We start from the raw sequence: 25,552 nt of genomic DNA, 5'->3' as shown, positions 1-25,552 counted from the left end.
GCAGGCAGGCAGGCAGACAGACAGACAGACAGACAGACAGACAGACAGGCAGGCAGGCAGGCAGGCAGGCAGGCAGGCAGGCAGGCAGGCAGGCAGGCAGGCAGGCAGGCAGACAGACAGACAGACAGACAGACAGACAGACAGACAGACAGACAGACAGACAGACAGACAGACAGACAGACAGACAGACAGGCAGGCAGGCAGGCAGGCAGGCAGGCAGACAGACAGACAGACAGACAGACAGACAGACAGACAGACAGACAGACAGGCAGGCAGGCAGGCAGGCAGGCAGGCAGGCAGGCAGGCAGGCAGACAGACAGACAGACAGACAGACAGACAGACAGACAGACAGACAGACAGACAGACAGACAGACAGACACTTACAGTAGCAGGTCCCTTTCAGCGGGTTGCCCTGATATCGATTTTCCACTTCACACCTGAAACGGAGAGGAAAAAAAAAACAGTTCATTAATGAATAAACATTCAGATAAAAACACAAACAAGATGCAAAAAAATAAATAAAAATGAAAAAGTAAAATCTGTTATTTATATAAAAGCCTGAACAGATTTTAAAGCGTCAGAAGTTTATTTCCTGACCTGCAGGCAGATCATTGATTAACACCAGACACACAAAAAAAAAAGTAAGAATAAAATGTCATGTTTTATTTGATATGTATACGAAGATGAAAAAGAAGCAACAAACTGTTTCCTCTTTAAAAGGAGTAAGAAGTCATCAATATTATTTATTTAAGGCTTGCCATGTTTTGTTTTTTTTGCACGTGCCTGATTTGAAATTCTATTTAGGAGCAGAATATCTCATGTTTCTAAAGCCGTTTGTGGAATAATTAATTCATTTAAATACCATAGAGGACATAAAGCACACAATGGTATTGATTAGGACTCAAATCAATCAGATTTCTCTCATGAGAACTCAAACGTTCTTGTAAGTTTGACAAAATGTTTGATTAAAAAAAGAAAAAGTGGAATAAATCAGGAAAAGTTCATTATCAGATTTGATTTGTGACGGTTCACAACCTGGTTTTAGTTCTAGTTCAAATTATATTGACATAACATGTCACGCTTCAATCATTAAAAAAAAAAAAAAAAAAAAAAAAAAGGTTTTCACCCAAATAATAAAAATTATGGAGGAAAAACTGGACTGAAAACAGTCGATCTACATATTTTATATTGACGAAGTGATGACAAAACCGAGAGAAGATGTGAACGTGTGTAAAAAGTTGACTAAAATAAGCTTTATTTTCAGTCACTGGAGAAACTTTGCGTGGACTTTTTAATGGGTTTTGGGGAGTCGGATGATAATGAAGGACGGGGTTGAGATAAGTAGTAAAATATGGCTGCGAGCACTAATGAACAGCTGCGGCTACACTGAGCAGGAGGAAAAACACGGAGAAGCCGTTATGGAAATCATCTTAACGTGTGGCCTCGCAGATCTTTGAGGAGCTACACTTTTAAAGAGTAAAAAACATGAAGCGCTTCATCGACTTTGCAGGTTTTCTCCACATATGGGAACTTTTCTCCAATAAACTGATTTTAAGGTTTCAATCCACAAAAGAGCACCATTACTCATTCATTATTCATTCATCAGACGCTTTAGATGCATGATGCTACTCTTAAATTACAATAAATCCTCCAGTGGATGTCGATGCGCTGCCCGGTGTTTACACAGGAGATAAGTCCGCAGCAGCCACATCGATCCTCAAACTGTCCGATAAAGCCGGGTTATCAGAGCGGCTCCAGACCCCCCGCGGAGAGCAGAGATCCCCCCTCTGATCGGCCTGCCGGAGCTCACACGGCCGCCCAACCGCAGAAAAATGCTAAATGTACCGCTACAGGAAAATAATGCTCTGACTGGACAGAGATAAAGAAAATAAGTGTATGAAGGGGAGGCACTCAGGGTGACGGATGACGCTGAAACAGCAGACTGCTGCAGGCAGGCGAGGGGAAACAGGGTCAAACTGAGGGTAGAACCAGGGCAGAACCAGGGCAGAACAGGGTAGAACCAGGGTAGAACCAGGGTAAGACCAGGGTAGAACTGAGGGTAGAACAGGGTAGAACCAGGGCAGAACAGGGTCAAACTGAGGGTAGAACAGGGTAGAACCAGGGCAGAACAGGGTTAGACCAGGGTAGAACTGAGGGTAGAACAGGGTAGAACAGGGTAAAACCGGGGTAGAACAGGGTAAAACCAGGGTAGAACAGGGTAGAACAGGGTAAAACCAGGGTAGAACAGGGTAAAACCAGGGTAGAACAGGGTAGAAAAGGGTAGAACAGGGTAGAACAGGACAGGAACCAGGGTAGAACAGGGTCAAACTGAGGGTAGAACAGGGTAGAACCAGGGCAGAACAGGGTCAAACTGAGGGTAGAACAGGGTAGAACCAGGGCAGAACAGGGTCAAACTGAGGGTAGAACAGGGTAGAACCAGGGCAGAACAGGGTCAAACTGAGGGTAGAACAGGGTAAGACCAGGGTAAAACCAGGGTAGAACAGGGTAAAACCGGGGTAGAACAGGGTAAAACCAGGGTAGAACAGGGTAAGACCAGGGTAAAACCAGGGTAGAACAGGGTAAGACCAGGGTAAAACCAGGGTAGAACAGGGTAAAACCGGGGTAGAACAGGGTAAAACCAGGGTAGAACAGGGTAGAACCAGGGTAGAACAGGGTCAAACTGAGGGTAGAACAGGGTAGAACCAGGGCAGAACAGGGTCAAACTGAGGGTAGAACAGGGTAGAACCAGGGCAGAACAGGGTCAAACTGAGGGTAGAACAGGGTAGAACCAGGGCAGAACAGGGTCAAACTGAGGGTAGAACAGGGTAAGACCAGGGTAAAACCGGGGTAGAACAGGGTAAAACCGGGGTAGAACAGGGTAAAACCAGGGTAGAACAGGGTAGAACCAGGGTAGAACAGGGTCAAACTGAGGGTAGAACAGGGTAGAACCAGGGCAGAACAGGGTCAAACTGAGGGTAGAACAGGGTAGAACCAGGGCAGAACAGGGTCAAACTGAGGGTAGAACAGGGTAGAACCAGGACAGAACAGGGTAGAACCAGGACAGAACAGGGTAAGACCAGGGTAGAACTGAGGGTAGAACAGGGTAGAACCAGGGTATAACAGGGTAAAACCAGGGTAGAACAGGGTAAAACCGGGGTAGAACAGGGTAAAACCAGGGTAGAACAGGGTAAAACCAGAGTAGAACAGGGCAGAACCAGGGTAGAACAGGGTCAAACTGAGGGTAGAACAGGGTCAAACTGAGGGTAGAACCAGGGTAGAACCAGGGTAGAACCAGGGTAGAACCAGGGTAGAACCAGGGTAAGACCAGGGTAGAACTGAGGGTAGAACTGAGGGTAGAACCAGGATAGAACCAGGATAGAACCAGGATAGAACAGGGTGAAACTGAGGGTCAACCAAGGTAAAACCAGGGTAGAACAGAGTAAAACCAGGATAGATCAGGGTAAAACCAGGGTAGATCCGGGTAAAACCGGGGTAGAACAGGGTCAAACTGAGGTTAAAACGGGGTAAAACTAGGGTAGAACAGGGTAAAAAAGGGTAAGACTGGGTAAAACACGGCAATGTAGAAAGGAAATATACTAAAACTGGGTGGAAACAGGGGGAAATGGGTAGAAGAGGGTAGAAAACTGGGTCAAACAGCGGAAATGGGGTAAAACAGAGGGTAGAACAGGGTAAAACGGGTAATAGAAAGGTGAAACCGGAGTAATATGGGGGTAAAACGGTGAAAGTAAGACTCACAGGTGGCATCGATCCCCTTTAATGCCCTTGGTGGTGCAGAAGCACTTCCCATTGCTGGGGTTGCAGACGCTGGCGTGGCCGTTGCACTTACAGGCTGTGCAGAGAAACACAAACTATTAGAATACATTTGATCTTTTAGTAGTTCATAAAAGAGCATTTTAATTAAGAAATACATTTAGACACACGACATGATAGACGGAGCTAAATTCCACCTCTTATAAAAGAACAAAGGAGAAGGAAAAGAAAAGGAAACCAACTCCAGAGGAAATTGGAGCGTTTGCTGCCCCGGAACTTAACATGAGTTTGACCTTCCACTTCTGGAAATATCACATTGTATTGTAGGACAGTAAGATAAGTATTTTGTCAATAAGGAAGTTTTCAATATTCTTTTCTACCTACAAAAAGTGACATTTCTAGATTTAATAAATTCCAAACATATTTGAAAACTGTGTATCGTCGGATTATCGTTTAACAATTCAGGATTCAAAGTTTCCATTTACACACAAATCAGGTCAAACAGACTGTAAACCTCAACACCTTCAGGATAATTCACATTTTATAGCTTTTAACGCAAAAGCACCCAGTTCTAAAACATTAAAATAAATTCAAATATTCGCTCTTTACTGCATTTAACATTTACTGTAATTTCTCCTGAAAGTCTGAATCACAATATTTGAATAATGCCACAAAGAAAAATACATTTCACTTATTTAAATGTACTTTGAAGTATGGACTTATCTGTTCTTTCTATGCTCGATCTCTTGTTACACTTCACTCTAAGCTGAAGTTGAAAGTGTGAAAAACATCCAGAATCTCAGAAAACACGATTGAAGTTTGAGAAGTCAAAGCAAAAAGCAGAAACACTGTTAACAAAGAAAATCGGAGTTAAACTGGGTTCCTTTTTTGTCCCAGTTTGGCTCCTGGACATGTGTAGAAGTGACGGGGTGTGAAGTGGAGCGGCCGTCCCACGGCGCCCCCCCCCTCAGGAGCTCGGTGTGACTGTGAGGTGACGCTGGAGGAAGCTTCGGTAGAATCCAGCGTTTTAATCCGCCCACACAAAGGTTAACGTCGACCATCCTCTGCTTGAACACCGTCCATCATTTCTAAATGACTCAAACGTCTGCGGAGCGTTTTAAGATCCGCTCACGGTGCCCTCAAAGTTTACGACCGTTTAGCAACGCGCGCTGTTAATTACCCGAGCTGCTAATTACCCGACCGCGGAGAGATGGATGAGGTGGTGAGGCGTTGAGCTGGTGTCACCAGGAGGAGGGGCAAAACCAGGGCGTGACCACACCCATCCAAACTCTCAACTATCAGAATAATCCAGAAGGACCCAGCCGAGATCCAAACACGCCGGTTCTCTGGAGAACACGGGGTTTCTCTGAGGATGAGGAGGAGGAGGAGGAGGAGGAGGATGAAGGATACTCACGCTGGCAGGTGCCTCCGTTGGTGGGGTCGCCGTAGAAACCGGATATGCAGCTCTCGCAGTGGCGGCCGGTGGTCAGGTCCTCGCACTTCTCACACACGCTGTCGTTGACACACTGACTGTGACCGTTACACTGACAGGCTGCGGGAGAACACACACACACGCACACACACACACACACACACACACACGTTAAATTTACAGTCGCTGCAGCATTTGTGTTGAGAAAAAAGGCAAATGTTTTCCCGAAGTAGTTGTGAGAGGATGAAAAACCTTCCAGTGTCATTAAAAAAAATTACATAAAAGGTCATTTTCTTCACTTAAAGTCTTTTAAAAGACATTTAAAGGTATACAGGAGGATTTTCAGGAATTTTAGGAAAGAACCGCCCTCTCCACCGTTTGAAAAAAAATGCGCATGCGCAACGCTGTACCTGATCCCGAGACGGAACGCCTACTAAAACGCGTGCGAGAGACGTGACGAGCCCAGTTCTCCTCGTGCACGCTCTGTTTACAAGTCACAAGTCGGCATCGCTCACATAAGCTCACTTTACAAGAAGATTTGCACCAGAGGGGGTGAAACTGTGTATAAATGTCCGAGAATAATGCGTCGGGTCGGCCACCGCCATGATGAGAACCGTGTGGAGTCAGTGAGCTGCGCGCAGGGACGAGCACGTACGACGGCCTTACGTCATACATCACCAGAATGATTGACAATTGGGAGGACCAGTTATTTTGATGATCCACCCGGAAGAAGAAAATCCTCCACTATACCTTTAATTAATCTTTTTTGATAGATATTTTCACTACAACATTTACATTTTGAGGCGTTTCAAACCATACAAGCAATTTCTATAGCTAATAAATAATCTTTATTTTTTTTTTCAGTCCGACACATAAAAGTTGCAGTAAAGATGTCAGCGGGGAGATTTTATCCTGACGTCGCCACTGTGGCCAGTAAAAGAAAAGCTCGGTTTCCCTGTCGGGTACCGACTCCTGCTCGCTCTGAATCGTGGAGACAAGACGCGTTATAAACCTCAAAGGGTTAATACAGGATGGACATTGCATTTCCATTGTTAACAGCCGTGTTTATCTTCCCCTTTATCCGCAGCTCAGCGCCTCCACTGCTGCTGTATTGATCTGTGATTTCTTTCATATCAGCGAGGAGTCTGACACCCAATCGCGGAGAAAGGTCTGTTAACCCTTTCAGAGCCGCAACAATTATAGTTCTCACATCACAACATGAAGCAACTGCTGGAAAACAACCTTCAGTCAACACATTTTGTGAATGCAACTCAAAGGATTCATTACCAGCGTACGGTGGATACAAATACTGAATCAAAGGATTGTTCACTTAATCTCTTAGAATCTGATTATTGGTCGCTGTGAGGTCAGCGTAAAGTTCAGCCTCTAAAGACTCCACCAAGAAATCCTTTTTTCCTTTAAATCTGATGAGCCTGAGCTGCTGCAACTCTGTCATCGGCACACAAAAGGCAGACGACCTTGATGAGATGAAATGAGACTCTGTCACCGACAGAAAAACCTTCATCCTTTAGCTCCGGTGACAACGAGTGAGAGCAGAAAGTAGCGTGTGAATGTGGTGCAGCCTGGAGGAGCGTGGTGCAGGAGTGTGAGCGTGGTGCAGGGGTGTGAACGTGGTGCAGGAGTGAGAGCGTGGTGCAGGAGTGTCAACGTGGTGCAGGAGTGAGAGCGTGGTGCAGGAGTGTGAACGTGGTGCAGGAGTGTGAGCGTGGTGGAGGAGTGTGAGCGTGGTGCAGGGGTGTGAGCGTGGTGCAGGAGTGTGAACGTGGTGCAGGAGTGTGAACGTGGTGCAGGAGTGTGAGCGTGGTGCAGGAGTGAGAGCGTGGTGCAGGAGTGAGAACGTGGTGAAGGAGTGTGAGCGTGGTGCAGGAGTGTGAGCGTGGTGCAGGAGTGTGAACGTGGTGCAGGAGTGTGAGCGTGGTGCAGGAGTGAGTGTGAGCGTGGTGCAGGAGTGTGAGCGTGGTGCAGGAGTGTGAGCGTGGTGCAGGAGTGTGAGCGTGGTGCAGGAGTGAGAGCGTGGTGCAGGAGTGAGAGCGTGGTGCAGGAGTGTGAACGTGGTGCAGGAGTGTGAGCGTGGTGCAGGAGTGAGTGTGAGCGTGGTGCAGGAGTGTGAGCGTGGTGCAGGAGTGAGAGCGTGGTGCAGGAGTGAGAGCGTGGTGCAGGAGTGTGAGCGTGGTGCAGGAGTGTGAGTGTGGTGCAGGAGTGTGAGCGTGGTGCAGGAGTGAGAGCGTGGTGCAGGAGTGTGAACGTGGTGGAGGAGTGTGAGCGTGGTGCAGGAGTGAGTGTGAGCGTGGTGCAGGAGTGAGTGTGAGCGTGGTGCAGGAGTGTGAGCGTGGTGCAGGAGTGAGAGCGTGGTGCAGGAGTGTGAGCGTGGTGCAGGAGTGTGAGCGTGGTGCAGGAGTGAGAGCGTGGTGCAGGAGTGTGAGCGTGGTGCAGGAGTGTGAGCGTGGTGCAGGAGTGAGAGCGTGGTGCAGGAGTGTGAGCGTGGTGCAGGAGTGTGAGCGTGGTGCAGTAGTGTGAACGTGGTGCAGTAGTGTGAACGTGGTGCATGAGTGTGAACGTGGTGCAGGAGTGTGAACGTGGTGCAGTAGTGTGAGCGTGGTGCAGGAGTGTGAGCGTGGTGCAGGAGTGTGAGCGTGGTGCAGGAGTGTGAGCGTGGTGCAGGAGTGAGAGCGTGGTGCAGGAGTGTGAACGTGGTGCAGGAGTGTGAGCGTGGTGCAGGAGTGTGAACGTGGTGCAGCAGTGTGAGCGTGGTGCAGGAGTGTGAGCGTGGTGCAGGAGTGTGAGCGTGGTGCAGGAGTGTGAGCGTGGTGCAGGAGTGTGAGTGTGAGCGTGGTGCAGGAGTGTGAGTGTGAGCGTGGTGCAGGAGTGTGAACGTGGTGCAGGAGTGTGAGCGTGGTGCAGGAGTGTGAGCGTGGTGCAGGAGTGTGAGCGTGGTGAAGGAGTGTGAACGTGGTGCAGGAGTGTGAGCGTGGTGCAGGAGTGTGAGCGTGGTGCAGGAGTGTGAGCGTGGTGAAGGAGTGTGAGCGTGGTGCAGGAGTGTGAGCGTGGTGCAGGAGTGTGAGCGTGGTGCAGGAGTGTGAGTGTGAGCGTGGTGCAGGAGTGTGAGCGTGGTGCAGGAGGGTGAGCGTGGTGCAGGAGGGTGAGCGTGGTGCAGGAGTGTGAGCGTGGTGCAGGAGTGTGAACGTGGTGAAGGAGTGTGAACGTGGTGCAGGAGTGTGAGCGTGGTGCAGGAGTGTGAACGTGGTGCAGGAGTGTGAGTGTGGTGCAGGAGTGTGAGCGTGGTGCAGGAGTGTGAACGTGGTGCAGGAGTGTGAGCGTGGTGCAGGAGTGTGAACGTGGTGCAGGAGTGTGAGCGTGGTGCGGGAGTGTGAGCGTGGTGCGGGAGTGTGAGCGTGGTGCAGGAGTGTGAGCGTGGTGCAGGAGTGTGAGCGTGGTGCAGGAGTGTGAGCGTGGTGCAGGAGTGTGAACGTGGTGCAGTAGTGTGAACGTGGTGCAGGAGTGTGAACGTGGTGCAGGAGTGCGAACGTGGTGCAGTAGTGTGAGCGTGGTGCAGGAGTGTGAGCGTGGTGCAGGAGTGTGAGCGTGGTGCAGGAGTGTGAGTGTGAGCGTGGTGCAGGAGTGTGAGCGTGGTGCAGGAGTGTGAGCGTGGTGCAGGAGTGTGAGCGTGGTGCAGGAGTGTGAGCGTGGTGCAGGAGTGTGAGCGTGGTGCAGGAGTGTGAGCGTGGTGCAGGAGTGTGAGCGTGGTGCAGGAGTGTGAGCGTGGTGTAGGAGTGTGAACGTGGTGAAGGAGTGTGAACGTGGTGCAGGAGTGTGAACGTGGTGCAGGAGTGTGAGCGTGGTGCAGGAGTGTGAGCGTGGTGCAGGAGTGTGAGTGTGAGCGTGGTGCAGGAGTGTGAGCGTGGTGCAGGAGTGTGAGCGTGGTGCAGGAGTGTGAGCGTGGTGCAGGAGTGTGAGTGTGAGCGTGGTGCAGGAGTGTGAGCGTGGTGCAGGAGTGTGAGCGTGGTGCAGGAGTGTGAACGTGGTGAAGGAGTGTGAACGTGGTGCAGGAGTGTGAACGTGGTGCAGGAGTGTGAGCGTGGTGCAGGAGTGTGAGCGTGGTGCAGGAGTGTGAGCGTGGTGCAGGAGTGTGAGCGTGGTGCAGGAGTGTGAGCGTGGTGCAGGAGTGTGAGCGTGGTGCAGGAGTGTGAGCGTGGTGCAGGAGTGTGAGCGTGGTGCAGGAGTGTGAGCGTGGTGCAGGAGTGTGAGCGTGGTGCAGGAGTGTGAACGTGGTGCAGGAGTGTGAACGTGGTGAAGGAGTGTGAACGTGGTGCAGGAGTGTGAACGTGGTGCAGGAGTGTGAGCGTGGTGCAGGAGTGTGAGCGTGGTGCAGGAGTGTGAGTGTGAGCGTGGTGCAGGAGTGTGAGCGTGGTGCAGGAGTGTGAGCGTGGTGCAGGAGTGTGAGCGTGGTGCAGGAGTGTGAGTGTGAGCGTGGTGCAGGAGTGTGAGCGTGGTGCAGGAGTGTGAGCGTGGTGCAGGAGTGTGAGCGTGGTGCAGGAGTGTGAACGTGGTGAAGGAGTGTGAACGTGGTGAAGGAGTGTGAACGTGGTGCAGGAGTGTGAGCGTGGTGCAGGAGTGTGAACGTGGTGCAGGAGTGTGAGCGTGGTGCAGGAGTGTGAGCGTGGTGCAGGAGTGTGAGCGTGGTGCAGGAGTGTGAGCGTGGTGCAGGAGTGTGAGCGTGGTGAAGGAGTGTGAACGTGGTGCAGGAGTGTGAACGTGGTGCAGGAGTGTGAGCGTGGTGCAGGAGTGTGAGCGTGGTGCAGGAGTGTGAGCGTGGTGAAGGAGTGTGAGCGTGGTGCAGGAGTGTGAGCGTGGTGCAGGAGTGTGAGCGTGGTGCAGGAGTGTGAGTGTGAGCGTGGTGCAGGAGTGTGAGCGTGGTGCAGGAGTGTGAGCGTGGTGCAGGAGTGTGAGCGTGGTGCAGGAGTGTGAATGTGGTGCAGGAGTGTGAGCGTGGTGAAGGAGTGTGAACGTGGTGCAGGAGTGTGAGCGTGGTGCAGGAGTGTGAGCGTGGTGAAGGAGTGTGAGCGTGGTGCAGGAGTGTGAGCGTGGTGCAGGAGTGTGAGTGTGAGCGTGGTGCAGGAGTGTGAACGTGGTGCAGGAGTGTGAGCGTGGTGCAGGAGTGTGAGCGTGGTGCAGGAGTGTGAGCGTGGTGCAGGAGTGAGAGCGTGGTGCAGGAGTGTGAACGTGGTGAAGGAGTGTGAACGTGGTGAAGGAGTGTGAACGTGGTGCAGGAGTGTGAGCGTGGTGCAGGAGTGTGAACGTGGTGCAGGAGTGTGAGCGTGGTGCAGGAGTGTGAGCGTGGTGCAGGAGTGTGAGCGTGGTGCAGGAGTGTGAGCGTGGTGCAGGAGTGTGAGCGTGGTGCAGGAGTGTGAGCGTGGTGAAGGAGTGTGAACGTGGTGCAGGAGTGTGAGCGTGGTGCAGGAGTGTGAGCGTGGTGCAGGAGTGTGAGCGTGGTGAAGGAGTGTGAGCGTGGTGCAGGAGTGTGAGCGTGGTGCAGGAGTGTGAGCGTGGTGCAGGAGTGTGAGTGTGAGCGTGGTGCAGGAGTGTGAGCGTGGTGCAGGAGTGTGAGCGTGGTGCAGGAGTGTGAGCGTGGTGCAGGAGTGTGAATGTGGTGCAGGAGTGTGAGCGTGGTGAAGGAGTGTGAACGTGGTGCAGGAGTGTGAGCGTGGTGCAGGAGTGTGAGCGTGGTGAAGGAGTGTGAGCGTGGTGCAGGAGTGTGAGCGTGGTGCAGGAGTGTGAGTGTGAGCGTGGTGCAGGAGTGTGAACGTGGTGCAGGAGTGTGAGCGTGGTGCAGGAGTGTGAGCGTGGTGCAGGAGTGTGAGCGTGGTGCAGGAGTGTGAACGTGGTGCAGCAGTGTGAGCGTGGTGCAGGAGTGTGAGCGTGGTGAAGGAGTGTGAACGTGGTGCAGGAGTGTGAACGTGGTGCAGGAGTGTGAACGTGGTGCAGGAGTGTGAACGTGGTGCAGGAGTGTGAGCGTGGTGCAGGAGTGAGAGCGTGGTGCAGCGGAGGCGGTTACCGGGGCAGTGGATGAAGGACCAGTTGTACTTGGCCTCGTTGGGACACATGCTGGCGTTGAGGGCGGGGTGCGGTCCGGCCGGCAGGCCAGGCAGGGTGGACGGGGCCGGGACCGAGGTCTGGAAGGGTCCCCGGTACGAGCCCTCGATGCACTGGCCTCTGCCCGTGTTGCTGGGGTCGGTGCACCAGCCGCACCCCGGCTGGTCCAGACACTGGCCACAGGTTCGATACCCGGAGCAGTTCTCCGCTGCACAGGAAGCAACCACACGGGAAACGTTAGAACACATCCAGAACCCAGAGCAAGCCTCGTCTTATCTTGCCTCAAGATTTGATCTTCTGTCTTGGTTCTTTTTGTATGTTCAGCTTTTTTTCCTTTGAAAATGATATAGTAAAACATTTTTTTTTTTTTTTTCAGCATTTAGTTGTATTTTATCCAGCTTCAGACATTAGTTCCAAATTGCATCTTTTATATTTACGTGTTTATTTGTCTTCTGCTGGCGAGACATTCACACACGGAAATGGACTTCATATTAATCAACTGGTGCTCACCACAAAGTAAAAGTAAAGTCAAAAGTAAACTTTTTTGTCTCCTTCAGATTTTTACCACCAGTTTTACTTTTAGCGTTTTACATTGCTATTCTTATCGATGAAAAGTTTCTATAAAAAAATAAAATAAAATGACTGTTTTATCCATGTGTTGTCATTTTGACTGCGGTAAAGCGGTCGTGGGAGCAGGAGGAGGGCGGGGCTCTTACGTGGACACGTGTTCATGGTGTACCACTCCATGCACTGTCCGAAGGGGAAGGACGCCACGTATGCGTTGGAGTCGACGCACTGCTTCATGTTGCTGCACCACATGCACTCCGAGCTGCTGCTGGTGCACTCGCTGCAGGTGGTGCGCATGGCGCACGGCGTCCGGCACTGCTTGGCGCTGTGGTTGGCTGGACCAGCGAGAGAGAGAGAGAGAGAGAGAGAGAGAGAGAGGGAGACGTCACTCACTACCGAGGCGTGGAGGGGGTCACAGAGCCTCCCCGGGGAGCGACCCTCACCTGGCCTCTCACACAGGCTGCCGTTCACCGGGTTGATGCAGGTCTGAGCCTTCAGGCCGCTGGACGCCGGCTCGGCCAGGTAGCCGCAGAAGCCGGCGTCGCTGGGCTCGCCGGGCAGCCACTGCAGCGTGGTGTTGGTGAACGGAGACATGTCCTCCCAGCACCAGTACGACACGTTGATCTTCCTCAGGCCCACCCAGGGCGTCACCGTGGCCTTGTACTGGCAACACACAACGTCACACACTGAACACGAGACGCTTCCTCTGGCCGCTCGCTCAACATGGCAGCCGGACCTGGACCAGGACCTGGACCAGGACCACAATGAGCCCACTGTTGAACTGTTTCAAAAGAGGACCTGGACCGGGAACGACTCATAACCAATGACTCATAATTTGCCCTCAGCGAATTAGGAAAAGACTTATCAGTTTTTTGTTGCCTTTAAGTGCTGGAAATGACTATTTTCAGCAAAACACTCCCACACGAACAAATCTACAAATTACATTTTCAGACGGGAACAATGTCGATGACGCAGACGATGCACTTTCCAAATAAGAACAAAAGTTATCAGACCGTTTGTTGAGACATCGCAATAAACGGAAATTGCTAAGGACAACGACGCCACATCATACCGATAGCAAACGACTTACCACCGGTGAGCTCATTATTCTAACTTTACGCCACTATGTCAAAAAAAATTTTTTTTAAAAATCTAATTAATTTATTCAGTGAGACAAACAAAAACAAAGTTTGATTAACTGAATTCTCAAATACACATTTTCAACTCGCAGCTCACAAACTTACTTAAAATCACAAACTTTGAAGAGAAGTAAACGAAGTACCAGAAGATTGTACAGCGAGTTTGTCGAAGAAGAGAAAGCGGCTTGCCACCGCCACCTACTGGACAGAATTCATATTACTCTTTCGCCCTAAAAAATGTATTTCAGGTAAATTGGAGCTTCTGATGCCACGTTCTTTTATATTCTCTGCAGAAACGTCTGGATAGCAAGAGAATATGAAAACGGGTTTCTATTGCAGGATGTGTAGTCATCATTTGAAAAAAAACAAAACAGTCACAACTCACTGACAGGTAATGCAACACCTGATGAGAAGCTATCCCATAACCCTTTTGATTTTCTTTCAGAAAACGCAACATTGCTGTGTTTTTATGAAACAAAGACGGGGAAACGTCACAGTGATTTTTCATCCCGCGAACGGACCGGGCAGCGCCTCTCCTTCCCTGGACGGGAGGAGTAATCTGTAATCTGTAATCTGTAATCAATGAGCGCTGTAAACAAAAAAAGAGCGCAGTCGCTCTGGGCCGAGAGACGAATGACTGTAGCGTCAGGATTTAAGTCCATCTGCGGGATCGACTCCTTCCCCGTCTGGAAACGGTCGATAGAGCGCGAGGAGAGGCCCTGTGAGGTCGTGCTTTACAGTCTCTGTATGAAACCAGAGGACAGACTCTCCATCCACACGCTAACATTAACCACAGAAAGACACAGGGGCTCCTTCAATCCAGCGGAACTGAAAATGTGGCTCTGCCTTCATATTTATGTCCCGTTTGGCTTCAGGGTCAGAAGTGACGGCGGGAGTGTGATTTAAAGGGTGAGCAGTTAGTGTGATTACACACTCAACGGCACACTTTTTACTCTGGACTGGAGCTGCTCCATTACGGACAAACAATTCTTAATCAGGATTATTTACACGATTATGTCTTTGAATCTGGAACAGCATTTATTTCACGTAAAAAATTAAAGTCTCCTGTTAAATATATAAAAATATCTTGTAATGTAGTAGTAAAAAATTTACTGTTGTACTGCATTCAACCTTTTGAAAACAATAAATAAATAAAATTATAAATAAAAAAATTATATATAAAAAAATATGTAAAAAATAATTAGAAATAAAATACAACAAGTGGTAGATATACTTCAACATAAATACTTTGATAAATTTTTCCAAAATAAAATGTTGGAGGTGTAGAGCCGATGAACGGGAGTCGGAGGCGACGTGTTCAGCAAAGAACTCCAAACTTTATCCTCCATTCCAACACACTTCTCACAAACGCTTTTCTTTTCCCTCTTTCTTTCTCTCGTCTCTCCAACGGAGCTTCACACACGCTGGAACAACAAAACTACTTCCTCTCTTCAAAATAAAGTTCCCCACCGCCCCATAGTAACTGGGTGAATCATGACCTTAACTGATCACCACAGTGGTGGAACTTTATTTTGTAGAGGCGGGGGCGCTGCGCTCTCATGTTGGAGAGAGAGAGAGAAAAGAAGAGTTACTGAGAAGTGTGGATTCATGGAGGAGAAAGTTTGGAGTTCCTTGCCTCCGACTCCCGTTCATCCACTCTACAACATCGTCCTTTTTCCTCCTGCAGACGAATTCTGAGATCGTCTGGAGCAAAGATCCTCATCAACATTACAATTACATTCAGTGAGCAGACCTACTCTGGACTCAGACTGAAACATTCTGTTCGTCTCAACAACTCCGATCGACTTCATTCCAGCAGCTTCTCCTTCGATCAGTTCATTGGTTCAAAACAAGGTCGAAGGTCATCTGAAGTCACGTCAGCCTCCTGAGCTCCAGCATGTCGTGTTGCACAGTGTAGAATCAGTAAACCTCCTGAACAACCTGTTGCAGGTTCAATTCCCCCGTCTGCCCCCGAGAAGAGGTCAAAGTGTCCTTGAGCAAGGAATTGAACCACAGAGTGCACACTTCCCATCCGCACAGGGTCATATAAAACTCTGCAATGTAAATATCGAGGATTTAAACTGATCCCCACGTGTCGCGTTCTCATGTGATTCCTGAGATTGGCCAGTAGATGGCCCCGTGGGAAAGATGGGAATGAGAACAGAAATGGAAAATCGTCACAAAATGTATGACGATAAACACGGTTTAACGTCATAATCTCAAATTCAAAACAGTAAAAACTAATTAGATGAACGTTTATATCGAACGGCTCTCACATTTTTATTGAAAAAGGTCCAAAATCCTCTGGATCAATTATTTACGGTATTCATAAAAATGTATATTGGAAAAGTTCATCAGATTCTGCTTAAATATATTATTAGTCAAAAGTGTTGTAATATTAAAGATATTGTTTTCTCCTTGAGTCTTGTTCCCCTCTAGTGGACAGAACATGCAACAACTGCTGGAAGGTGACGAGCAAAGCAATGGACTGTTTTTAATTATAATCTATTACAATTTCTTATTAAATATACCAACTTCATTAAAGGCAATAAAAGTGAAATTTGAGCTTCCCTCACAATAGAAAAACGAGGCCCTGATAGTTTAAATAGCAACAAATCACAGCCTCTTTCTGGAGATGAGAAACTCAGAACAGCAGGTGCGAGTCGGACCAGGGCCGGAGAGAAAAGTGAGTTTTCAGTCCTGCGGACGGGGAGGATTTCACTTTGCTTCAGCCCATCGTCTGCAGCTTCCCGAGTTCTGGGGAAAAGAAGGCTTGACGGGAACTTTGGTTTGAGACTCGCTGGTGCAGAACTCAAGAGGATCTGACCAGAAGCCGTCCAGAATCAAGACGCCACGGGGCTCCAGCTGAACAGTCGCTCACTTCCTGCTCATAAGGCTCTGATAACGAGAGAAACCAAAAGTGATTTCTGTGGGGGGACGTTCGCTGTATTTTTCCATCGTCTCAATCATCCTCTGTTCTACACGACAATCTGCCCAATGAGACCGTCTCCACTGCCCGTCCTCGCAAATTCCACTAATTTAGTTCTCGTCAGTCTTGTTTCCGATGTGATCTGCGCTCTGTAATTATCTCTTGTAATCTCCAGCGCTGAGAATTCCACGTCTTATCAGCATCACTTTCACTGCGAGTCAGACGACCTGATTCCCCCCCGAGGAGAATATTAAAATTTATCCTATCTGATAATTAGTCATAATATGCTTCCTCCTCCTCCTCCTCCTCCTCCTCCTCCTCCTCCTCCTCCTCCTCCTCCTCCTCCTCCTCCTCCTCCTCCTCCTCCTCTCTCACCACCACACTCATGATCTGCAGCTCCTTCAGGACGAAGTCCACCTTCTTCTGCGTGGTGAGCGAGGCGAGGACGGCGTTGTGGCTCCGGCAGGCCAGCTTGGCGTTGTCGTACGAGTCTTTGGCCGTGATGAACTTCAGGCAGGAGTTCCCCACCAGGTGCCAACTTTCGCCGCACACGTTTTCTGGAACGCAGGGAGCACAAGGCGGTTCACTACGAGAGGCCGAACACGTCCCGGCGCGGGCTTCCCTTTCTCTCTCCCAACCCGGGCTTGACTGACGGGAACATTTTGTTTACAAACCACACTTGGCCGACAGACGGTTTCTTATTACAGAATTGGGTTCCTGCATGTTTCTCAATCTGCTCAAATCTCTGGTTCTTTTTTTTTTTTTATTTTTTTTTTATTTCACTGTTTCTACAATTTCATTCACAGGAACAGCGTTTTTAGTTCAGCTCCTGAAGAGGAGCGGAACAGTAAAAAAGCTTCATAATTACCTTCAAATTTGATCTTTTTTAGATGTGGTGCAAAGTATATATATATATATATATATATATATATACACACACCCATATATATATATATATATATATATATAAAATAAGTATATTTTTAATAAAATAAATATAATGAGTATTACTCAAATGTCGAGATATTTTAATAAACCTACTGGTGCAAATTACAGTAAAATATCCGGAGAGAAAACAACTCAAACTCCAAAAACCTATGTTTTCCTGGATATTTTTTCCAATATCTTGGTGCTCTGGCCACACTGGAGCCGTCGGGTGGTCACCCCTGGTTTAGAGGTCTGAAGTGGCGAAAGCAATAAATAAATTATCTTGCTGTCTCTTCGCCGTTTCTGCATTTATACGTACAATTTCGTTTCAATTCCGTTTTATTTATATACAATGGCATCAAATACTCTTTCTATTCTGCCTGTTTCAGATCCAGTGGATCAATACAAGCGATAAGACACCGCACAGTGGCTTGAACTGGTTTGCATTTGCAAAATGGAGTCATTTCTTACTTTAATGTCAAATATTCTGTTGCCTTTTATTTGAAAGAAAACGCACCAAAGAAAAATGAACGTGCTTCGCTATTTCCCCACAAGGGGGCAGACATGTAACCGACTGGCAGCTATTTCTCCCACAGATGATGGCCGACAATCAATCGCTGAGTGTTTCAGGGAATCAATTCAACATCAACAAATCAATCATAGCTCTACATCCACACTTTACCATAAAAAAACAACTTTTCTGCAGACAAACAGTTCAAACGGACGACTGAACTGAAGGTACTGGAACTGCCTCATGTAACATCGTCTCGGACTTCCCGTCACCTGGCAGTGAGATGCACTCCTGGTTCCGAGGTTCCCACTGACAGTTCTGGTCCACGGCGCAGCTCTTGCAGCTGGTTTTCTTGTTGCACACGTATGAGGGGTTATCTTTGGGGCAGACGTCAAACTCCGCTATCGCCCCCTGAACAAAGAGTTGGAATGAACGTGAGGCTCAAACGAGGCGACGTGTCTGGAAAACTGTGAGAAGCTGCAGTGGAATCAACTTCTGTTGGAGCATTAAATGTCGGAATTCGAGGCGGTTCTGAAGGTGGACGGAGACGTGAAGCGGCCAGCAGGGCGGCGCTCCTTACCGCGGCGGTGGTGCAGTTGCTCCCCAGAGACACACACTGGACCGAACACCACTGGCAGCCGTTGGTGTTGGCCGTGCAGCTGTAGCAGTCCGTGTACTGGTCACAGCGCTCGCTGTCCACATCTGGAGGAGGAGAACACGGAACACCGCCGGTCCGTTAAACGCCGACTTTACACATGAAAGAAAGAACCTGCAATCTGATATCTGAGGAAGAGTTTCCACTGTGGGTTGTTTCCCTGCTTTTTGTTTCCATCAAAGTTTGTACACAAGTGGAAAGCAGCAATTGAGAAATGAGCCGTTTACTTGAAGGAGATCAAAACTACTAATATACACAATTTATGACGCAAATTAGATTCAACAGGATCATTTTTTTCTTCATTATAACTGGTGATGTTTTCATAGGTTTCAACTATCGCTGCTTTCACCTGCACACATCAGATCAGAGAGTTTGGACTTTGAAACTTGTGTATTTCTGATGTTTTTCTCAACATTTCTCCCGAGTCGGCAGCTTTTCGGTATCTTGTGAGCCTGAAAGATATTCCAGGTGGTTTTTCTCATCTGCCGGCTCTTCTATGGATGCCGACACCACGAAATGAGACTGAGTCAATCTGAGGAGGAACCGTGGCTGACGTGACACGGGTACAACGCACACTGAGGAAACCCCACGTCTGGAGGAACAGAAGCTCCGCGGGAGAAAGGGACTGTAACATCTGATGCTAGAGGAAGATGCTCTATAATCTGATGTTAGAGGAGGAAGATGCTCTATAATCTGATGTTGGAGGAGGAAGATGCTCTATAATCTGATGTTGGAGGAGGAAGATGCTCTATAATCTGATGTTGGAGGAGGAAGGTGCTCAATAATCTGATGTTAGAGGAGGAAGGTGCTCTATAATCGGATGTGAGAGGAGGAAGATGCTCTATAATCGGATGTGAGAGGAGGAAGATGCTCTATAATCGGATGTGAGAGGAGGAAGATGCTCTATAATCGGATGTGAGAGGAGGAAGATGCTCTATAATCTGATGTGAGAGGAGGAAGATGCTCTATAATCGGATGTGAGAGGAGGAAGATGCTCTATAATCGGATGTGAGAGGAGGAATATGCTCTATAATCTGATGTTGGGGGAGGGAGATGCTCTATAATCTGATGTTGGGGAGGAAGATGCTCTATAATCTGATGTTGGAGGAGGAAGATGCTCTATAATCTGATGTTGGAGGAGGAAGATGCTCTATAATCTGATGTTGGAGGAGGAAGATGCTCTATAATCTGATGTTGGAGGAGGAAGATGCTCTATAATCTGATGTTGGAGGAGGAAGATGCTCTATAATCTGATGTTGGAGGAGGAAGATGCTCTATAATCTGATGTTAGAGGAGGAAGATGCTCTATAATCTGATGTTAGAGGAGGAAGATGCTCTATAATCTGATGTTAAATGAGGAAGATGCTCTATAATCTAATCAGAAGACAGCATCTTACAGGTTAACACTTATTCACAGATGCTAATCCATCAGAGGTATTGTGGCTGTAGACCAATGCTAATGTTACTTATGCTGCCGTCAGAAGCAGCAACAGGAGAAACAGGAGTTTAGTGAAATAGCAATAGAGCGTCACGCCAAACAGTCAGAGCTGCGGCAACTGTTTTCATTTAAGAGACTATCAACTGAATAAATGAAATAATTTCATGATATTAATCCGCTATAATGTTGCTATAATATTTATGTTAATGACCATAATAAAGAACAGACAAAATGCTACTCAAGGGAAATTTTTGTAGAATCAGAAACAATTCGTTAAAAATAAAACTTCAAAAAAGCCTCATTATCCAATTGTGAAAATAAAAGTAAAGAACTTCAGTTTTCTGGCGTTTACCACATTAGAAATTAGATGTATTTCTAGGTTGGTATTATTGGTTATTACCAGAAGACTGGAGAACAATCAGTGATACAACTTTAAAATACACACGTGATTTTTTTTGAAACAACAGTGAACTGATCCAACACTCGTGTACGAGCGCAGCATTGGAATGTGGCGGCGGTGGAGGGACCTACATGATCTGGCGGTGCAGGACGGCGGCGGCGGTTCCAGAGCGGCGCCGTCCCCCTCCCAGGGCAGGCAGGCGGCGGCGGTGGCGTTCCACACGCAGTGGATGCCCGGCCAGGTCTGGCCGCAGGACGCGGCGCTGGAGAAGGCGGAGCAGCTGGGAGACGTGTAGAGCAGGACGTCGCTGAGCAGCAGACTGTTGAAACCCCCGAACACGTACATGACGCTGCCGGGAGGAAGACGCCGCGTCAGGGGGACACTCCAGGGACAGACACTCACTGGACTGGAACTTTGATGTGATTTCAATCAGATTCAAGCACAAGTTGCACCATTAAACAGACTTCGTTACATAAAATAGTATTGTGATCTTTTAATCTGTGATTTTGTCGTAAATGAGCTCCAGGGAAAACAGACTTTGCTCATTTATTTACCATAGTCTTGTTCTTATATTCTTCATTGTTTGAAAAATGTGTTTTAATTGTAGTTATTCTCTTTAGATATTTTTGTGAGAGAACAGATGAGCAAGAGAACAGAGGAACGAGAGAACAGATGAGTGAGAGAGCAGAGAGGAGTGAGAGCAAAGAGGAGAGAGGAGGAGAGTAGAGGAGTGAGAGCAGAGAGGAGAGAGAGAGCAGAGAGGAGGAGAGAGAGTGAGAGCAGAGAGGAGAGAGAGTGAGAGCAGAGAGGAGAGAGAGTGAGAGCAGAGAGGAGAGAGAGAGCAGAGAGGAGTGAGAGCAAAGAGGAGAGAGGAGGAGAGTAGAGGAGTGAGAGCAGAGAGGAGAGAGAGAGCAGAGAGGAGGAGAGAGAGTGAGAGCAGAGAGGAGAGAGAGCGTGTTGGGAGTTTGCTACCTTGTTTTGTCCAGGAAATGTTTGTTTCCAATAATAAGGCGTTTGCTTGTTTCAGCTACAATATTGATGCATCAGAGCGTCAAACAGACAAACATCAAGCAGAAATCTTTATTGGAACAGTTTGACTTTTCTCTGTTCTGGACATGTTTTATTTTCTTCAAATCGAATTGTGATATTCACACAAAACTGCCTCTTCATAGGAACTCCTGCTGGACGGAGGAGCACATCAGGAGGGAGGGAGGAGCACATCAGGGGGAGGAGCACATCAGGAGGGAGGGAGGAGCACATCAGGGGGAGGAGCACATCAGGAGGGAGGGAGGAGCACATCAGGGGGAGGAGCACATCAGGACGGAGGAGCACATCAGGAGGGAGGAGCACATCAGGGGGGAGGAGCACATCACGAGGGAGGGAGGAGCACATCATGAGGTAGGAGCACATCAGGAGGGAGGAGCACATCAGGGGGAGGAGCACATCAGGAGGGAGGAGCACATCAGAGGGGAGGAGCACATCACGAGGGAGGGAGGAGCACATCAGGGGGAGTAGCACATCAGGGGGGAGGAGCACATCGGGGGGAGGGAGGAGCACATCGGGGGGAGGGAGGAGCACATCAGGAGGGAGGGAGGGGCACATCAGGGGGGAGGGAGGAGCACATCAGGAGGGAGGAGCACATCATGAGGGAGGAGCACATGAGGGGGAGGAGCAGATCATGAAGGAGGGAGGAGCACATCAGGAGGGAGGGAGGAGCACATCACGAGGGAAGAGCAATGAATAAAATAAATGTTTCAGCTTCACCAGTGAGGCTGAAGCAGGTCCACCAGGATGCATGATGGGAAATCACTTTGCAGAAACGCTCCCTATCCACAGTACACGTTCCAGTAACGATGCCAAGATGGCTGCTGTATGTCACAGACCAGGTGAAGTCAAACAGCCTCTTTCAGTCTCACTCCTCTAAACTCCTCCAGTCCTCTGATCTCTGCTGGGTCAGGAGGACCAGAGTCTGGACCTGCTGACCCAGCAGACACTGCTCACAATCTGATGGCTGGTGAGTCTCCTTCAGCTGCAGATGTTCCTGCTATGGTGTGTGTGTGTGTGTGTGTGTGTGTGTGTGTGTGTGTGTGTGTGTGTGTGTGTGTGTGTGTGTGTGTGTGTGTGTGTGTGTGTGTGTGTGTGTGTGTGTGTGTGTGTGTGTGTGTGTGTGTGTGTGTGTGTGTGTGTGTGTGTGTGTGTGTGTGTGTGTGTGTGTGTGTGTGTGTGTGAGAACATGGCTGCAGGGCTCTTCTGAATGTGAAGATGTGACTCATTGTGTCTCAGCGAGGAAGAGGAGAGGAGGAAGAGGAGACATTATGCAGGTTTCTGAAAAGAGGGGATTTAAAGGAGGTATATCGGGGGCCGGGGGCCGTCTGCCTCCCCCCCCCCCCCCCCTCCCTCCCTCCAGCGGAGGATTTCCGGCAGGTTGTGAGAGGATTTGTTGTCACCTCAGGAGCAGGATGCACTTTGGCTCCGGTGAGGAAGAGACGGCAGGTTTAAAAGTAGAGAAGGAAAAGTAAAACTACCCGGAGGACGAGGTGCAGTGGTTTCCACCGAGGCTCACTGCCAGAAGTCAGCGGTTCGATCACAGGACAGACTGATGGAGTTTCCATGTTCCTTCTGAGCCTCTACTCTTCTCTACTTCCATGATGAAGACTACTTCATGTGAACGTTTATAATTATAATTACAACATTCTTGTATCACCATTACTTCTTCTATCACCATTACTTCTTATACTACTGTTACTTCTTCTATCACCATTACTTCTTATACTACTGTTACTCCTTCCATCACTATTACGTCTTCTACTACTGTTACTTCTTCTATCACCATTACTTCTTATACTACTGTTACTCCTTCCATCACTATTACGTCTTCTACTACTGTTACTTCTTCTAGCACCATTACTTCTTATACTACTGTTACTCCTTCCATCACAATTACTTTTTCTATCACCATTACTTCTTACACTACTGTTACTTCTTGCATCACCATTACTTCTTCTATCACCATTACTTCTTCTATCACCATTACTTCTTCTATCACCTTTACTTCTTCTACTACTGTTACTCCTTCCATCACCGTTACTTCTTCTATCACCATTACTTCTTCTATCACTATTATGTCTTCTACTACTGTTACTTCTTCTATCACCATTACTTCTTCTATCACAACTACTTCTTGCATCACCATTACTTCTTCTATCACAACTACTTCTTGTATCACCATTACTTCTTCTATCACCTTTACTTCTTATACTACTGTTACTCCTTCCATCACCGTTACTTCTTCTATCACCATTACTTCTTCTATCACCATTACTTCTTCCATCACCATTACTTCTTCTATCACCATTACTTCTTCTATCACCATTACTTCTTCTATCACCATTACTTCTTCTACTACTGTTACTTCTTGTATCACCATTACTTCTTCTATCACCATTACTTCTTCAATCACGATTACTTCTTCTACTACTGTTACTTCTTGTATCACCATTACTTCTCGTATCACCATTACTTCTCATATCACCATTATATCTTATACTACTGTTACTTCTCATATCACCATTACTTCTTATACTACTGATACTTCTTATATCACCATTACTTCTTATACTACTGTTACTTCTCGTATCACCATTACTTCTCATATCACCATTACTTCTTATACTACTGTTACTTCTTGTATCACCATTACTTCTCATATCACCATTACTTCTTATACTACTGTTACTTCTCGTATCACCATTACTTCTTATACTACTGTTACTTCTCGTATCACCATTACTTCTCATATCACCATTACTTCTTGTACTACTGTTACTTCTTGTATCACCATTACATCTTATGCTACTGTTGCTTCTTGTATCACCATTACTTCTTGTATCACCATTACTTCTTATACTACTGTTACTTCTTGTATCACCATTACTTCTTCTATCCCCATTACTTCTTGTATCATCATTACTTCTTGTATCACCATTACTTCTTATACTACTGTTACTTCTTGTATCACCATTACTTCTTCTATCCCCATTACTTCTTGTATCATCATTACTTCTTGTATCACCATTACTTCTTATACTACTGTTACTTCTTGTATCACCATTACTTCTTATACTACTGTTACTTCTTGTATCACCATTACTTCTTCTATCCCCATTACTTCTTGTATCATCATTACTTCTTGTATCACCATTACTTCTTATACTACTGTTACTTCTTGTATCACCATTACTTCTTCTATCCCCATTACTTCTTGTATCACCATTACTTCTTGTACTACTGTTACTTCTTGTATCACCATTACTTCTTGTATCACCATTACTTCTTATACTACTGTTACTTCTTGTATCACCATTACTTCTTGTATCACCATTACTTCTTATACTACTGTTACTTCTCATATCACCATTACTTATTATACTACTGTTACTTCTTATATCACCATTACTTCTTATACTACTGTTACTTCTCATATCACCATTACTTATTATACTACTGTTACTTCTTGTATCACCATTACTTCTTATACTACTGTTACTTCTCATATCACCATTACTTATTATACTACTGTTACTTCTTATATCACCATTACTTCTTATACTACTGTTACTTCTCGTATCACCATTACTTATTATACTACTGTTACTTCTCGTATCACCATTACTTCTCACATCACCATTACTTCTTGTACTACTGTTACTTCTTGTATCACCATTACTTCTTATACTACTGTTACTTCTTGTATCACCATTACTTCTTGTATCACCATTACTTCGTATACTACTGTTACTTCTTGTATCACCATTACTTCTTCTATCCCCATTACTTCTTGTATCACCATTACTTCCTGTACTTTTTAAAGTGAAAACTATAAAGTTTAATCAAGTACTTCTCTTCAGTAGTGTGTAACATGTTGAGCATCAAATGTAAAGTGATGAAGTGACAACAGATGTTCATGTTTCATGGTGTTTCTATTCCCAGAGCCACTGATAAACAGGTGAAATGTCCTTTGGAGAAAAGTTAAAGCTTCTGAAACGGCGAAGAGGAGGACGAGGTCAAAGTGACGGAAACGGAGGGAGAGTCAAACGGACCTGTCTTAATATTTGATGCTACAACAGCGGGTAGAGTTTCATCTGATCGCCGAGTCTCGCTCTGCTGGCGCTGCAGATTATTCAGAACCATGACTCAGCGCTTTCAGCTTCCCCGTCACAATCCATTCACGTCGCACTGTAATCATGAAAAAAGGCCTTTTCTTCGCTTCCGTCACTCATCTTGCTTTGGGCTCGTCTTTTTCTCCGTCAGACTGACGCACCAAGGTTCATCGCCGTTTCTCGTCTGATTGGTGTTTTTTTTTTTTTTTTTTTTTTAATGAAACAATTGTTTTGACCTCAATGCTCTTATCATGAGTCAGCATTTTTGTGCACAAAAGTAATAAACACTGGGTGACAAAGTGTTTCACAAATATGAATGAAATTAGTTCTCACAGCTTTTCAGGCCATCTTGTTATAGAAAAGTTTTTCAAAACAGTGTCGGTTTCCACGAACGCTGGAAATGGCGTCGTTTGCGAAGATACCATGTTTTTTATTATTTTGTGATTACTTTGGTTTTATGTATTGCTACTTGAATTTAAGGAAAACACTTTGGATTTCCTTTTGATATTCCAG

At 47.3% G+C, this 25,552-nt stretch overlaps 1 protein-coding gene across 2 annotated transcripts in view; it reads right to left on the bottom strand.

Moving 5' to 3' along the window:
• atrn (attractin) overlaps nt 1-25,552 on the bottom strand; it is a 143,712-nt gene that overhangs the window by 82,145 nt on the left and 36,015 nt on the right. For both annotated transcript variants that reach the window (XM_080513216.1, XM_080513217.1), the window contains exons 12-21: nt 20,012-20,229; nt 17,968-18,089; nt 17,660-17,798; nt 16,325-16,506; nt 12,325-12,544; nt 12,031-12,216; nt 11,277-11,522; nt 5,186-5,323; nt 3,757-3,850; nt 385-437 (exon numbers count right to left, since the gene is read on the bottom strand). In XM_080513216.1, the coding sequence (XP_080369342.1) occupies nt 385-437; nt 3,757-3,850; nt 5,186-5,323; nt 11,277-11,522; nt 12,031-12,216; nt 12,325-12,544; nt 16,325-16,506; nt 17,660-17,798; nt 17,968-18,089; nt 20,012-20,229 (1,598 nt within the window). The remainder of the gene's footprint in view (nt 1-384; nt 438-3,756; nt 3,851-5,185; nt 5,324-11,276; nt 11,523-12,030; nt 12,217-12,324; nt 12,545-16,324; nt 16,507-17,659; nt 17,799-17,967; nt 18,090-20,011; nt 20,230-25,552) is intronic.

The sequence above is a fragment of the Blennius ocellaris genome (genome assembly GCF_963422515.1).
Source record: "Blennius ocellaris genome assembly, chromosome: 17".
In the NCBI taxonomy this organism is placed as follows: Eukaryota; Metazoa; Chordata; class Actinopteri; order Blenniiformes; family Blenniidae; genus Blennius; species Blennius ocellaris.
Note: the sequence above shows the minus strand (reverse complement) of the source record. Positions and strands in the feature narration are given on the sequence as shown.